The sequence below is a fragment of the Pan troglodytes genome, chromosome 21 (genome assembly GCF_028858775.2).
Source record: "Pan troglodytes isolate AG18354 chromosome 21, NHGRI_mPanTro3-v2.0_pri, whole genome shotgun sequence".
NCBI classification, from domain to species: Eukaryota; Metazoa; Chordata; class Mammalia; order Primates; family Hominidae; genus Pan; species Pan troglodytes.
In genome coordinates this window covers 40974512-40990639 of record NC_072419.2, presented here as the reverse complement: position 1 = coordinate 40990639, position 16128 = coordinate 40974512, and the positions used below count along the sequence as shown (strand labels likewise).

The 16128-nt window shown below is 42.3% G+C and overlaps 1 protein-coding gene across 11 annotated transcripts in view; it reads left to right on the top strand.

The window, feature by feature from the left end:
* The window catches only part of NCOA6 (nuclear receptor coactivator 6), a 110489-nt gene that overhangs the window by 72297 nt on the left and 22064 nt on the right, over positions 1 to 16128 (top strand). For 8 of the 11 annotated variants that reach the window (XM_063802843.1, XM_009437078.5, XM_009437077.5 and 5 more), the window contains 3 exons: positions 2584 to 3700; positions 6184 to 6305; positions 9768 to 12746. In XM_063802843.1, the coding sequence (XP_063658913.1) occupies positions 2584 to 3700; positions 6184 to 6305; positions 9768 to 12746 (4218 nt within the window). Of the gene's footprint in view, positions 1 to 2583; positions 3701 to 6183; positions 6306 to 9767; positions 12747 to 15705; positions 15776 to 16128 lie in introns of all 11 variants that reach the window. The other 3 variants (XM_016937741.4, XM_054674664.2, XR_010154202.1) reach the window with 2 other exon arrangements.

The window sequence follows — 16128 nt, the reverse complement described above, 5'->3', positions numbered from 1 at the left end:
TGCTGGGATTACAGGCATGAGCCACTGTACCCGGCAAATTCATGTTTTTTTATAGGAAGTTTTAAAACAGGCCAGGTGCGGTGGCTCACGCCTGTAATCCTAGCACTTTGAGAGGCCGAGGCAGGCGGATCACTTGAGATCATGAGTTTGAGACCATCCTGACCAACGTGGTAAAACCCTGTCTCTACTAAAAATACAAAAAAACTAGCCGGGTGTGGTGGCGGACACTTGTAATCCCAGCTACTTAAGAGGCTGAGGCGGGAGGATCACTTGAACCTGGGAGGCAGAGGTTGTTGCAGTGAGCTGAGATCACGCCACTGCACTCCAGCCTGGGCGACAGAGAGAGACTTCATCTCAAAAAAAAAAAGTATGTTTTAAAACAATGACAAAGTCATTTCTCATTCTTGTACCCTATCACAGCTATTTTGTGTTTTTATATGGTACCTTCCACATGTACATGTTTTTTGTTTGTTTTCTTTGTGTGTGTGTTTTTTTTTTTTTTTTTTTGAGATGGAGTTTTTGCTCTTGTGCCCAAGCTGGAGTGCAGTGGCGCAGTCTCGGCTCACTGCGGCCTCTGCCTCCCAGGTTCAAGCGTTTTTCTGTTTCAGCTTCCCAAGTAGCTGGGATTACATGCCCTGCTATTTTTTTAATTTTTAGTAGAGATGGGGTGTCACCATGTTGGCCAGGCTGGTCTCGAACTCCTGACCTCAGGTGATTCACCCACCTTGGCCTTCTAAAGTGGTGGGATTACAGGCCTGAGCCACTGTGCCCGGCCCACGTGTACATGTTTTGGTTTCCCCATTTATCCTATCTAAAGTAGCTCTACTCTTATCTCTTACTTTCTCTTCTCTCACCCTACTTTCTCTTGTTAGCTTTTACTGCTTCCTGAAAAAATACTTGTCTGTTTGTTAATTGTGTCTCTTGCCAGTTAGACTGTAGGCTCCAAGGATGCAGGGATTTGGTCTGTCTTGTTTATTGATGTTACCTCAGCACCAAAGTGCCTTCTATGTATCAGGTACTTAATGAATAATTGTCAGTTGAATGAATATACACAGTATATTTATTGTATACAAGCATATACAATGGTCATCGAGTTCCACTTTGAGTTTATAAGGCTGGTTTAGAAAATCTTCCTTAGAGTTCAGGAGAAGTCTGGATAGTGTGAACAAGGTAGTTTGCCCCCTGCCTTCATAGTTGGAGTATGGACTGGCTTCATAACTTCATTGTAGGGGATTTTCTAGTCCCCATTTAAAAGTGAAAAATAAGGCCAAGTGCGGTGGCTCAGCCTGTAATCCCAGCACTTTGGGAGGCCAAGGCGGGTGGATCACCTGAGGTCAGCAGTTCGAGACCAGCCTGACCAACATGCTGAAACCCTGTCTCTACTAAAAATACAAAAATTAGCCGGGTGTGTTGTTGTGCGCTTCTAGTTTCAGCTACTGGGGAGGCTGAGGCATGAAAATCACTTGAACCCAGGAGGTGGAGGTTGCAATGAGCCGAGGTTGCACCAGAGCCAGATTCTGTCTCAAAAACAAAACAACAAAAAAAGTGAAAAATAAAAGGGACAAAATTAACTACAGAGTTATTCAGTTAAACGGGGAGATAACGTAAGTAGCTATAGGAAAATCCCAAAGACCCAGTAAATAAATAAGCACTACAGCAAGGCGGGTAGCAACTTTTGTCTAAGTTAGAAATAGCTGAGAAGACTAAAACATGTGCCACATGATTCACCAGGGACTGCGCAGGAGAGGGTCACTGAGGTTTTATTATTCCTCTATTTGCAGCTTCCAGATGGGTCATCTAGTCAGTTGGCTCCCACCAGAGGCTCAGCTTCCAGATCAAGATTAACTGCTTTTTACCACATCAGGGCAGAGGACACCTGTCCTTGGTGTTATTTTCTTTGAAGTGCAGCATCCACATATCACACACATAGCTTTTGAGAGTCATTATTATTACAGTTTTCCAAGAAGCATTTTTAAATGTCTTCTCATCATTGTTGAGGTTTTCCTAAGAGGACACTTCACATTCTTATAGCAGAGTTATTTCAGTAGCCCATAGTGCTTTTTGAATTTAATTTAATTTAATTTTTTGAGACGGGGTTTCACTCTGTCACCAGGCTGGAGTGCAATGGCATGATCTTGGCTCACTTCAACCTCCACCTCCCAGGCTCAAGCAATCCGCCTGCCTCAGCCTTCCAAAGTGCTGGGATTACAGGCATGAACCACCCGAGCCTGGCCACTACAAGTCATTTTAAAACAATGAGATGCTGCCTTTCTCATCATTTAATCTGAAAGAAAGTAAACTTTCTTGATCTTTGAAATGTTAAATCTTTAAGATACCATATAGGAATGTAGAAACTGTTTCTCCTTCTCTATTATATGGTCATTGGGAATGTAAGCAGTTATCCCACAGCCACATCTTTGTAGTTTAGAAAACTCACAGGAAATATGTCAACAGCATATTTATGTTGGTCAGTGGATATAAGGGTGATGGATGTCTTTCTGAGTAATGTAACTTGAGTATCTTAATACCAATAAGATAAAAATATTTATTTCTGAAACTGTGACTTTTTTTTTGTTTTTTAAGGTGGTCAAGGAGCTGGTCCTCCTCAAAACCAGATGCAGGTGTCCCACGGGCCGCCAAATATGATGCAGCCCAGCCTCATGGGAATTCATGGCAACATGAACAATCAGCAGGCTGGTAGTTCTGGGGTTCCTCAAGTGAACCTCAGCAACATGCAAGGCCAGCCCCAGCAGGGCCCACCATCTCAGCTGATGGGCATGCACCAGCAAATCATGCCCTCCCAGGGCCAGATGGTCCAGCAACAAGGAACCTTGAACCCTCAGAACCCTATGATCCTTTCAAGGGCCCAGCTTATGCCACAGGGCCAGATGATGGTGAACCCTCCGAGCCAAAATCTTGGGCCCTCGCCCCAAAGGATGACCCCACCCAAGCAGATGCTTTCCCAGCAGGGCCCACAAATGATGGCGCCACATAACCAGATGATGGGGCCTCAGGGGCAGGTTTTGCTCCAACAGAACCCAATGATAGAGCAGATTATGACCAATCAAATGCAGGGGAATAAGCAGCAGTTTAACACTCAGAACCAGTCCAATGTCATGCCGGGACCAGCCCAGATAATGAGGGGACCAACTCCGAACATGCAAGGAAATATGGTGCAGTTTACGGGACAGATGTCAGGACAGATGCTGCCCCAGCAAGGGCCTGTGAACAACAGTCCATCTCAGGTTATGGGCATTCAGGGACAGGTCCTGCGGCCACCAGGGCCCAGCCCACACATGGCCCAGCAGCATGGTGATCCTGCTACTACAGCAAATAACGATGTCAGTTTATCTCAGATGATGCCTGATGTTAGCATGCAACAAACCAACATGGTCCCCCCTCATGTGCAGGCCATGCAGGGAAACAGTGCTTCGGGAAACCACTTCTCAGGCCATGGGATGTCTTTCAATGCACCTTTCAGTGGAGCTCCCAATGGAAATCAGATGTCCTGTGGTCAAAATCCAGGCTTCCCAGTCAATAAGGATGTCACGCTAACGAGCCCATTGTTGGTCAACTTATTGCAGAGTGACATATCTGCAGGCCATTTTGGGGTAAACAGTAAGCAAAATAATACCAACGCAAATAAACCGAAGAAGAAGAAACCCCCTCGGAAGAAGAAAAATAGTCAGCAAGATCTAAAGTAGGTTGTGATGGTTTTGCCTCAAATTTTATTCATTTGTTTTCTGTGTGGATAACTTTTTTGATGGAAAATTTTACAGAATATAAAACTAGAATAGTATAATGAAATCCCCCTGCTTCAATAATTATCAACTCATAGTCTGTCTTGCCTTCATCTGTACTCTCTTCCATTACCCTTTTGAGTATTTCAAAGCAAATTCACTGGGTAAATATTTCAGTGTGTGTCTCTAAAAGATAAGGACACTTTTTAATATGCCCGCACAATATTGTTAGCGCACCTAGAAAACTAATACTTCCTTAGTACTCTCATATCCAGTGTTCAAACTTCCCTGATTATCTCAAATTTTTTTCTTACAATTTGTTCAAATAAGGATCCAAACAAGATTCATATGTTGCAATTGGCTGGTATATCTCTTAATTTTACAGTGTCGGGGGGTTTTGGCAATCAGAGCCTGAAAAGTAACCAGTGCTACCATATGGCAACTCCACAAAGCACTGACTTTAGGCTTATGATGGCTATTGGGGAACCAGAGAGGCCAAATGTGTTTTGGAAATTAAAACTACTGCTGTCTCTCAAATAGAAATGGTTTTTTTGCACAGGTGCCTTTCCTTTAAAGGCTCTTTATCATCCCTAGAAGCTTAAAACCCCACGCTAAGATGATTGGACCTTTTAAATCAGTTACCCTTTCAGTAAACGTTCTCCAGGTGAGTTATTTTGCAAGATCATAGCAGGAAAGGCAATTAACAATTTATATTTCATTTCCTGAAGCTAAGTATTAATTTGTGTTTCTGGGTTTGATAAAATGTTTCCAGAAGGAATATTCACTGAGCTATATTTTGTGCCTTTAATCATAAAAAAAATAATAAATGAGGAAATAATGGCTAATGAATGTAAAACAGGTTAATTGAAATAAATTGTTAGAATTATAGAAAAAGAATCAAGAAACTTTATTTCAACCAGCTTAAATATTCAAAATTAAACCAACTACCTTTATCCCAGCCTTCCCACAACATTCTTTGTACTGTATTATATCATGCTCACTTGCCTCTTCTTGAATCTTATGCTTTAAAAGCTAATCATGGTGTATTATTAATGATAACCTATATTTTCCTGAATTCAAACTTAATTATCTAATTTTTCTGATAGCTCTTTCTCAGTTAAATTCTTTACTAGCATCAACCTATGGGAATAATTATTTAATAAATATTTTATTCTCTCGGTAGTCTGGGAGTAAAATTGCAAGGTTATTCAGTTGCCTCTAGTGTGTATTTTTTGCCATCTTCACCAGCCCTTAGGGAAATTGGTTACTTAGGTCTACAAATTGTGAAAGGGACCTTACACAGCATCAGGACTCCCAGGAAAGGGAGACAGTGGGTTTACAGGAAAAGTACCTGCTTCTAGCTCTACCACTACTTCACTGTAGAATCTTGGGCCTGTTTCATACACCTTTTTGGGCCTTAGTTTTCTCATTCATAACATGATCGGGCTGGACCAGATATCTGAGATTTCTTAGCTCTACAATTTTCTGAAAGTAAAGGTTACCACTGAATCCTTGCCTGTAATTTAAAGTGAGAGAGAAGTCTTACAAGGAGCAAATTGTTATAGGTCTGGATGTGCTGACGATCTGCTTCAGGTTCTAAATTTCCATTTGCTGGGGGGCTTTTAAAGTGGATTTTGGTGGCTTATGAAACTGTACAGAGTATAATGAGACAAAACACTACCTAAAAGTGGGTGAACAAAATCAGGGCAAAGGGAAACTAAAGATAGAAAAGAAAAGTACAATTAGTACTGAGATTACAAACAAAATGAGGCCCGTGAGCAGTCTTGTTCTTTGAGAATGTGGGTGTTAGTAGCTACAATTTCTTCATTTTTTTCTTCCCCACTAAAAATTTTAAGCTACACCCAGGTAAAAGCAAAGGCATCTCAAAGCAAATAGAGATGTCTGCAAATTCTCATTCTGCAGCAAAATCTTTGTTGTGGTGGTCTCAATCTTTCTTTGTTCTCTGAATACCGTCAGCCAACCTATACAACCTTTTGCAAGGTGTTATGAATTGAGCCCCCACTGTTATATCCACAAAAAAGAAAGAATCAGACCCCCTAGTTGAATTTGATCGCTACATTGAAGATAGTGTGGTTTCACAGGAACAGTACCTTGTAACATTGATAGCCCTATGATCAGGTCTTAAAACAGCTAAGGAATGGGTGATTACGTGAAAATTATTGCATCAGGAATTTGTGGAAAGCATTCTGAGTAAATACAGTGCTGTTAGATTAAGTGGATTTTAACATTTAATGAAATTGCCAGATTATTTTTATGCCAATATTTAATATTTTATCTAGACTAGAGAGATATGAATAATGGTAATGCAAACATTTTAGTTCTTCAGAAATAGGGGAAGGGTTAAGCTAGTTTTGTGTATTTTCTATACAACTTATTCTAAAATATGTCACTTTTTTTTTTTTTTTTTTTTTTTTTTTTTTAGCACCCCAGATACTCGCCCAGCTGGTCTGGAAGAGGCTGATCAGCCACCGTTGCCTGGAGAACAAGGAATTAACTTGGATAACTCAGGCCCTAAACTGCCAGAATTTTCAAACCGGCCACCAGGTGATAAAATGTTAGCTAGATTATATACTTATTACATGTGCATGTGGCATTACAAGGCTTCCATGTCTTCGAGGAAACAATAGTATTTTATTTTATCTGCTAACTAGTCTACTTCAGTGATTTAATGTGTCTGGTATTTGGAAGCTTTGCCTTGATATTAAGTAAAAATTTCAAATATAACTTTTGAAGGCACATACACACACACATTCTATTCAAATTTGTCTTTGTTATTTTAAGTCCTCATAAAATCGGACTGAAATGTGGTTGGGCATGATGGCTCATCCACCTGTAATCACAGCACTTTGGGAGGCCAAGATGAGCAGATCGCTTGAGCCCAAGTGTTCAAGACCAGCCTGGGCAACATGGTGAAACCTTGTCTCTACTAAAAATTTTTTTAAAATTAGCCAGGTGTGGTGACACGCACCTATAGTCCCAGCTACTCAGGAGGCTGAGGTGGGAGCATCACCTGAGCCCAGGAAGTCGAAGTTGCAGTGAGCCATGATCATGCCACTGCACTCCAGCCTGGGACCCTGTCTCAAAAAAAAAAAAAAAAAACCATGAAATGTGAAGTGCCTCTTTATTCTTGTCAATGTCAAGATTCTAGTTGGCATCAGAACAGGATAAGATTAAATGGAGAGATGATTTCACTCTAATCCTGCTTGCCTGCCTTTCCTGCAGCGTTTCTTCCTGGGGCTTCTCAAAGCAGGGAACTACCAGGGTTTAAAACAAGATGATCTTTTTTATAGAAGTTTCATTAATGAGTCTTTAAAATATAAAGAAGATATAAAGAATAAAAGAGACACCCATGTATCTACCACATAGGTTAATAATTTATAATAAATAGGACCAATATTGGAAGCCCCCTTTGTTGTATCCTCTCTGATTATAAAATAATACTATCCTTTAAATGTTGAAAAATTATGTCAAAGATGGAAAAGCTCCTAAAATTAATTCATTCAAACCTAGATATTATAGAACCAAGGCCAGCTGCCACAATATCTCTATACCTGGTTATCTTGGCCTGAGCAATGACTTGTAACTTTATTCCCCTATGACACGGTTGAAGATGCACAACCCTTCACACTTAGGCCACTCTCCCCTGTGTGTACAGAGGGTATGTTTTGTTTCTTCCTCACTAGTTATTTCAACTCCTTTTTGGCATGAAAATGAGAGTGACATTATTTTAGGAGTAACCTTTAATCTACCCCTAATTTATATATTTTAAAATTGAATCCAAACAAAAAGCTAAATCCATCATGATATCAATACTTTGTGTTATTTATTACAAATTATTTGGGCATATCACACTTCCCGTCAGTGAGATGCAGCAGCATAGCTGAGACTGGGAGGTCATCAGTCTTTGGGGAGTATGTCCAGAAGGCATTGAGAGCAAGAACATGCCTTCTTGCCTCAGACACATCTGAACTCTTCTTATATGAATCCCAGGGGTCTTTGTATACATTTATTGCCTTCTTTCTGCAAACTGGGGGCCTGCAGGCTGAATTTGGCCTATAATGGGTTTGAGTTGCTATGCAGTGTCTTAAACAAAAGTCCGAATTGAAATGCCTTTAAATAGGGCATCTGCTCTGCAGTTTGGCACTGTTGACAGGACTCCTGCTGTCTTAGACCAGTCCACTTCTATTCTCTACTACCTGCCTGGCCCCTAAAGGCATAGGAGTTTGCATTCCCTGAGTAATAAATTCAGTTTGTGATTGTGTTATGGGCACTATGTGTGTCCTGGCTTTCCCTCTTCACCATTCTGTCACGTCAGCCCCAATCTGTCTTATCATTAGTGCCTTTTGGACTGCTGCCTCCAGCTTCTGGACTCTGTAGCAGCCATGCCCTTAACTGTTACTTTTGAGAGGCTGCTATATTGTCTGTGCTGTCCTCTTTGGTATTTACTGTCTGGTGGGCTGATTTTATAAAAGGCATCCATGTCATAACCCTGATATCAACAGGCTTTTGTAGCAATTACAATTTTCTTAATGTGGGAACCCCAGACTGAATGTGAAAAATAGGAACCCACTGTATTTGACTATGTAGTCGAAAGGACAGTTGAACCATAGAAATGTCATGTTATTGGCTTTATAAAGGTGAAGAAGTTACTCGGGCCTAAAATAAAAAAGAATTTTAAAAAAAATCTTCAAAACTGGATTCTACACATTGTATTCGTTGATACCATGGAAATCTTTGGCCAGAAGACATTAATTGAGTATTGAGTCTGACCCACAAAATTTGGTAGCTGCTCTATGAAAATGTTGAGTCAGCATTTCTTTTGACTGCCAGAGCCAGTTGTTCTTATTCCTACACCTTCTTAAAACCTCCCTAATGTACTCTTCATGCAACAATGGAATAAATCTAGTTTGTGAAACTGGAATTGTATCCCATATATGCCCAGCTGTATGCCCACTTTTTCCCACAGAACCACCGTTATTCTTGGTTTGCGTATCTTTTTATCTTTTCTGATTGTAAGGTTTTGGTTCTAAAATGCCAAGTAAAATCTTCACAAAAAAAGAGAATAATTTGAGATGTTGCCCTCTGCATATCTAGAAGACATTGTCCTTCAGGGTTCTTTTCCCAAAATTATTTTTTATTCCTGAGGGCTATGCTTCTGCCTTACTTATTCTCCAACTGTGGATTCATGGAAAATATTTCTCCAAATAGAGATTTGCATGTAAGAAAGTAAGTGCAAATTAATATCCATAAAAACTTCAATGCCCTAATTTTATTTTCAATGTGTATATCAGCTTCCATTAGCTCCTACTGTTTATTAAACTGATTTACACCTGAAGGGCAATTTTAATTCAGTCGGTTTCCCCCAAAGGATTAAGCCTGAAGGATGCGGCGTAGTGTATGGAGCCAATGAATTGGAATAATTTTAAATTCCTCTTTCTTAAGGAACTGAATCCTAGAATTTTATATTTTACTTCTGTTGAAAGAATAAAAAGGCTGTCTTCCGTGCTGTTATTTTCAACAAAACCACATCTTAAAAAAATTATTCCTGCGCTAACAGAAGAAGTGAATCCTAAATGCTTTACTTCATTCACAAGTACATTGAAATATTGATTATGACTACATGAGACCTGAATCTTGGGTGGCCAGGCACTTGATGTTGATGGAGTTTTTCTCATTTCATCTGAATGTTTGGCTGGTATAGACACAGCCATTTTCAGTGCATAGCACAGAAAATCAGGCTCTTAGTACAGTCATGGCTCATTCAGACCCTACACACACAGGAGCTCCAGGTTTTTTGATGCTTTGCTTTTTGCTTCCTTAAGCACTGTGCCCCTTTTGCTTATGTCAAGTAATGAGGGACTGCCCCCTGCCCCAGGAGTGGGCATGCCTGAGCTGTTTGTGCATAGTCTGTGCCACCTAGATGAGTATTGCTTGGCTATACTCTAAAGGTAGCAACATTTTCTTGCTGAAAAATCTAACTTCCCTAATTTGGGGGGCTTGTTTTAGGTTATCCTTCTCAACCAGTTGAACAGAGGCCACTTCAGCAGATGCCTCCTCAACTCATGCAGCATGTGGCACCCCCACCACAGCCACCACAGCAGCAGCCACAGCCACAACTGCCTCAGCAGCAGCAGCCACCACCTCCCAGTCAGCCACAGTCTCAGCAGCAGCAGCAGCAGCAGCAACAAATGATGATGATGCTCATGATGCAGCAGGATCCCAAATCAGTTAGGCTTCCAGTCTCTCAAAATGTCCATCCTCCAAGGGGCCCCCTGAACCCCGACTCCCAGAGAATGCCCATGCAACAGAGTGGCAGTGTGCCTGTCATGGTCAGTCTGCAAGGACCTGCCTCCGTGCCACCATCACCTGATAAACAAAGAATGCCAATGCCTGTGAATACTCCTTTGGGAAGCAATTCAAGGAAAATGGTCTATCAGGAGAGCCCGCAGAATCCTTCCAGCTCACCACTGGCGGAGATGGCCTCACTCCCTGAAGCAAGTGGCAGTGAAGCACCATCTGTCCCAGGAGGCCCAAACAACATGCCTTCACATGTAGTACTTCCCCAGAATCAGTTAATGATGACAGGGCCAAAACCTGGACCATCGCCCCTTTCAGCAACTCAAGGTGCAACTCCCCAGCAACCCCCTGTAAATTCCCTGCCCAGCTCTCACGGCCACCACTTTCCAAATGTGGCTGCGCCAACCCAGACATCTAGGCCCAAAACACCAAACAGAGCCAGCCCCAGACCCTATTATCCTCAGACACCCAACAACCGCCCTCCCAGCACAGAACCTTCAGAAATCAGTCTGTCACCAGAAAGACTCAATGCCTCCATAGCAGGACTCTTCCCTCCACAGATTAATATTCCTTTACCTCCTAGGCCAAATTTAAACAGGGGCTTTGATCAACAAGGCCTAAATCCAACAACTTTGAAGGCCATCGGGCAAGCACCTTCAAATCTTACCATGAATCCTTCCAATTTTGCTACCCCACAAACTCACAAATTAGATTCTGTGGTAGTGAATTCTGGAAAGCAGTCTAATTCTGGAGCAACAAAACGGGCAAGTCCAAGCAACAGTCGCAGGTCTAGTCCTGGGTCCAGTAGGAAAACCACTCCAAGCCCTGGGAGGCAAAATTCAAAAGCCCCTAAACTTACTCTGGCCTCTCAGACAAATGCAGCCCTATTGCAGAATGTGGAGTTGCCGAGAAATGTATTGGTCAGTCCCACTCCTCTGGCCAATCCCCCTGTACCTGGGAGCTTTCCTAACAACAGTGGGCTGAATCCTCAGAATTCTACTGTGTCTGTGGCTGCAGTTGGGGGTGTTGTTGAGGATAACAAGGAGAGCTTGAATGTGCCTCAGGACAGTGATTGCCAGAATTCCCAGAGTAGGAAGGAACAGGTAAACATTGAACTAAAAGCAGTCCCTGCCCAAGAAGTTAAAATGGTTGTCCCTGAAGATCAATCCAAAAAGGATGGGCAGCCTTCGGATCCTAACAAACTTCCCAGTGTCGAAGAGAACAAAAATTTGGTGTCTCCTGCTATGAGGGAAGCACCAACATCGTTAAGTCAACTTCTTGACAACTCTGGAGCTCCCAATGTGACAATTAAACCCCCTGGGCTTACAGATCTGGAAGTAACACCTCCAGTAGTTTCTGGGGAGGACCTCAAAAAAGCATCTGTCATTCCCACACTGCAGGATCTGTCTTCTTCTAAAGAACCCTCTAATTCCCTAAACTTACCTCACAGTAATGAGCCGTGTTCATCCCTTGTGCATCCCGAATTGAGTGAGGTCAGTTCTAACGTTGCACCAAGCATCCCTCCAGTAATGTCAAGACCTGTTAGCTCTTCCTCCATTTCCACTCCCTTGCCCCCAAATCAAATAACTGTATTTGTCACTTCCAATCCCATCACAACTTCAGCTAACACATCAGCAGCTTTGCCAACTCACTTGCAGTCTGCATTGATGTCAACAGTTGTCACAATGCCCAATGCGGGTAGCAAGGTTATGGTTTCTGAGGGACAGTCAGCTGCTCAGTCTAATGCCCGGCCTCAGTTCATTACACCTGTCTTTATCAATTCATCCTCAATAATTCAGGTTATGAAAGGATCACAGCCAAGCACAATTCCTGCAGCCCCACTGACAACCAACTCTGGCCTGATGCCTCCCTCTGTTGCAGTTGTTGGCCCTTTACACATACCTCAGAACATAAAATTTTCTTCTGCTCCTGTACCGCCTAATGCCCTCTCCAGTAGTCCTGCTCCAAACATCCAGACAGGTCGACCTTTGGTCCTTAGCTCACGAGCCACCCCTGTTCAGCTTCCTTCCCCTCCTTGTACATCTTCTCCAGTTGTCCCTTCTCATCCCCCTGTGCAGCAAGTGAAAGAATTGAATCCAGATGAGGCTAGCCCTCAGGTGAACACCTCAGCAGATCAGAACACTCTTCCCTCTTCACAGTCAACCACAATGGTTTCTCCCCTTTTGACCAATAGTCCAGGGTCCTCTGTCAACCGGCGAAGCCCAGTCTCGTCTAGTAAGGGCAAAGGAAAAGTGGACAAAATTGGCCAAATTTTGTTGACCAAGGCATGTAAGAAAGTTACAGGCTCTCTTGAGAAAGGGGAAGAACAATATGGTGCAGATGGAGAGACTGAAGGCCAAGGGCTAGACACCACAGCTCCGGGGCTCATGGGAACAGAGCAGTTATCCACAGAGCTGGACAGTAAAACCCCAACGCCCCCAGCACCCACTCTGCTAAAAATGACCTCTAGCCCTGTGGGCCCGGGCACTGCCTCAGCAGGACCCAGCTTACCTGGCGGTGCTCTCCCCACCAGTGTACGCTCGATAGTAACCACTCTGGTACCCTCCGAGCTCATCTCCGCCGTACCGACCACAAAAAGCAATCATGGTGGCATAGCATCTGAGTCACTTGCGGGTGGCCTAGTGGAGGAGAAGGTGGGATCCCATCCAGAACTTCTACCCAGCATAGGTATGTACTTGGGGCTTCATCATCTCTTTGTGTCAGTTTTTTGATGACCTAATCCCACAAGAGAAAGCATGACTCCTTTTTTACTTGGAGGAAAGAGAATGGGCTAAATGGCAATAGCAGTAGTTTTATTTATTGAAAGTACGTTGGAAAATATGCTTTTAAATCCCATGTTAAGTTTGCATTCATTAAAGAGAGCTAAGGGCCAGGTGCGGTGGCTCACGCCTGTAATCCCAGCACTTTGGGAGGCCGAGGTGAGTGGATCAGTTGAGGTCAGGAATTCGAGACCAGCCTGGCCAACATGGTGAAACTGCATCTGTACTAAAAATTCAAAAATTAGCCAGGCATGATGGCACACACCTGTAATCCCAGCTACTCAGGAGGCTGAGGCATGAGAATCGCTTGAACCTGGGAGCAGAGGTTGCAGTGAGCTGAGATCACGCCACTGCACTCCAGCCTGGGCAACAGAGCGAGACTCTGTCTGAAAAAAACAAAACAGAGAGCTAAGGCTCTCAAAACAAAGAGTTCCTGAAATAATGATACCTTTCATTTATATAAGTTTTTCAATTTATAAGGAAGCATTTTTACATATGTTGTCTTGCATCATCTTTATACCAACTGTGTCAGATATTCTTAACCCCATTGTATGGGTGAGAAGATTGAAGCTCAAAGACGTTCAGTGTTTGTTCAGAGTCTATACTGTGAACCTCTCATTTAACACTGTGCCTTAAGTGTGAACAGCAGCTTCTGCAGATTCTCTTTACCAGGGTGAAAATTTGCTCATGACTATTTCAGAACAATGGGTCCTCATAGCCCCATTCTCACTGTACTCTATCTCAGGAACCATTCTTTTTTTGTCTGGGCTACTCCAGAGGAGAGCTGGAAGAAAACTGGGTTTCATGATAATGGACACAGTAGAAACAAAGTGGTCAAGAGCCAGTAGGCTTGGGTTGGTATTATAACACCAGCATTTACCAGCTATATGGGCTTGGGCAAGTTACTTGACCACTCCAGACTTTGGTTTCCTCCTTTGTAATATGGAACAATAATAGTTGTAAGAATTCAATAAGGTAGTACATATAACATTCTTAGCACAGAACCTAGCATATAATTATTATTCAATAAATGGTAAAAATTGTTATTCCCAGTTTCTTTTTGATGTAATCTCTTTGTTGACTGGTACATTCCATTTGTGTATCTAGTTCAGGCTATTTCCTATGTACTGTTAAGATGGGCTAATGATGGAAGCATAGGTGTCCTTACAACCGCCCCTCCTTCCCTTCTTCCCTTCCCTGACATGTTCCTCCTCCTGTGAGGCTTAAGTGAAGAAGCTCTATTTCCCCAGAGTGGAGTCAGTCACACACTGCTAGGGCTGGGAAAGACCTTTACGATATCCTAGGCCAGCTAATTAAGTGCCTATCTTATTTATGCAGCTAAAATGCTTCGAGTGCCTACCACTGAGTGGTAAGCACCCAGGAGGAGAGGCAGAAAGAACACAAACTTCAGGGTAAGATCAGAGTTCAGATTCTAGCCCACTGGTTACCAGTTACAGTTGATACGTTCCTTAACCTCTCCTAAGCCATGTATTTCACTTGTAAAATGGAGATCGTACATTCTACCTCCCAGAATTTAGGATTCTGAGAGAGGACTCAATGAGAAGATTTGTCAAGTGGCCAACACACTGCCTCACGCAGAGCTCTGGAAAGGTTAATTCCCCTTCTCTCTGCCTCTTCACCTCAGTGTTAGAGAGATGGGGGCAGGATAAAGGCCTTCAAGAAGTCTGCTGCTCTTACAAGAGACAGTCTTCACAAGACTGGGTGCTTATTGTATATTGTTCTAGTTCTGTTGGTGTACATGAACCCTAAGAATTAAAAGGGAACCTGGTGTAAATTAAGTATATCCTTCACTATTAAGTATTTCCATTTCTCCTTCTTTCAGCAGACTTTTCCCTCTGGTATCAAGAGAAAAATGATGAAGTAATTAGAAATTATTTTTATCTGGATCATATATTATACTAGAGAAATATGTGGGCCTTGAGGAGATGAACCAGCACTTGGGAAAAGTTCTCAATTTTAGTTAAGAACACTCACTTTGCTTATAAGTGATTGTTTCTGTTCTTTTTCAAGGGGCTTCTGTGCTTTTACTTTGAAAATATGAGAAATTGGCCAGGCATGGTGGCTCATGCCTGTAATCTCAGCATGTTGAGGGGCCGAGGCTGGTGGATCACTTGAGCCCAGGAGTTTGAGACCATGCCGGGCAATGAGGCGAAACCCTGTCTCTACAAAAAAAAATATGTAAAAATTAGCCGGGCATGGTGGCATGCACCTGTGGTCCCAGCTACTCAGAAGGCTGAGGTGGGAGGATTGCTTGAGCCCAGGAGGCGGAGGTTGTGGTGAACCGAGATCCTGCCATTGCACTACAGCCCGGGCGACAGAGCAAGGCTCTGTCTCAGGAGAAAAAGAAAAGGAAATTTGAGAAATGAACACTAAAGTTAAAAGTAGAAGTTAAGATATAGTTTTAAGCTTTATCAGATAAGCATCCAAAATAAATTCTTAAACACAAATGCATAATTTACTGCTTTGCTAAGCAGGGAGGGAAATATACAAAATTCACAGTTTCCACAAGAGAGTAAAACATGTTGTTGCAGAGTTTATCTAGGATTTTAGACTGAGGTGTCAAGATGTGACTGTGGCATATCCATGCCATAATCTTTATCTTCCAGGATGGTTCCCTTCTAGAGGGCATTACATATTTTATTCCATTCCTTAAGGGCCTAAGTTCTCTGTGTCCTTTGAAGCCTGATTCTGATGTTTCTCCCTTTAATGTACCTTCAGATTTCTCAACCTAGAATTGCTACCCCTTGCTTTGGACTTTTGTAGTATTTTATACTTTGTGACTCCTTCATATGACATCAGAGTGCACTCAAGTGCACTACATGTATGTATCTTATCTTTAATACTAGACTGAGTTCCTGATGTGCAAGAGGATATAGTTTGGTCTCTCAGGGTACCTGGCAGAGTGCCTTGCCCCTAGTAAGTTCTTTGCAACTATTTGTTAGATAAGTAAATAACATATCAAATTTATTTATTTATTATGTATGAATTGAATGCCTGCTTTATGCCCATCACTTTTGCTAAGTGCTATAGAAAAGTACAAAATTATGTGACCATTTCCACTCTCATAGAGTATAGTCTTTGGGGAGTGAGGCTAGATTTTTTAAATGCTGAGGGGAATGGTATAATTGTACCTCTATGGTTTGGGTTGCCTACTAAGATATGCTTTGGGGCTTTTTCAAGTAGTGGTCAGGACCTGACCCCAAGAAGCAGAAAATATGAGTGCTATGTTCTTATAGCCATCTCTTCCCCTTATTATTATACATAGAAAA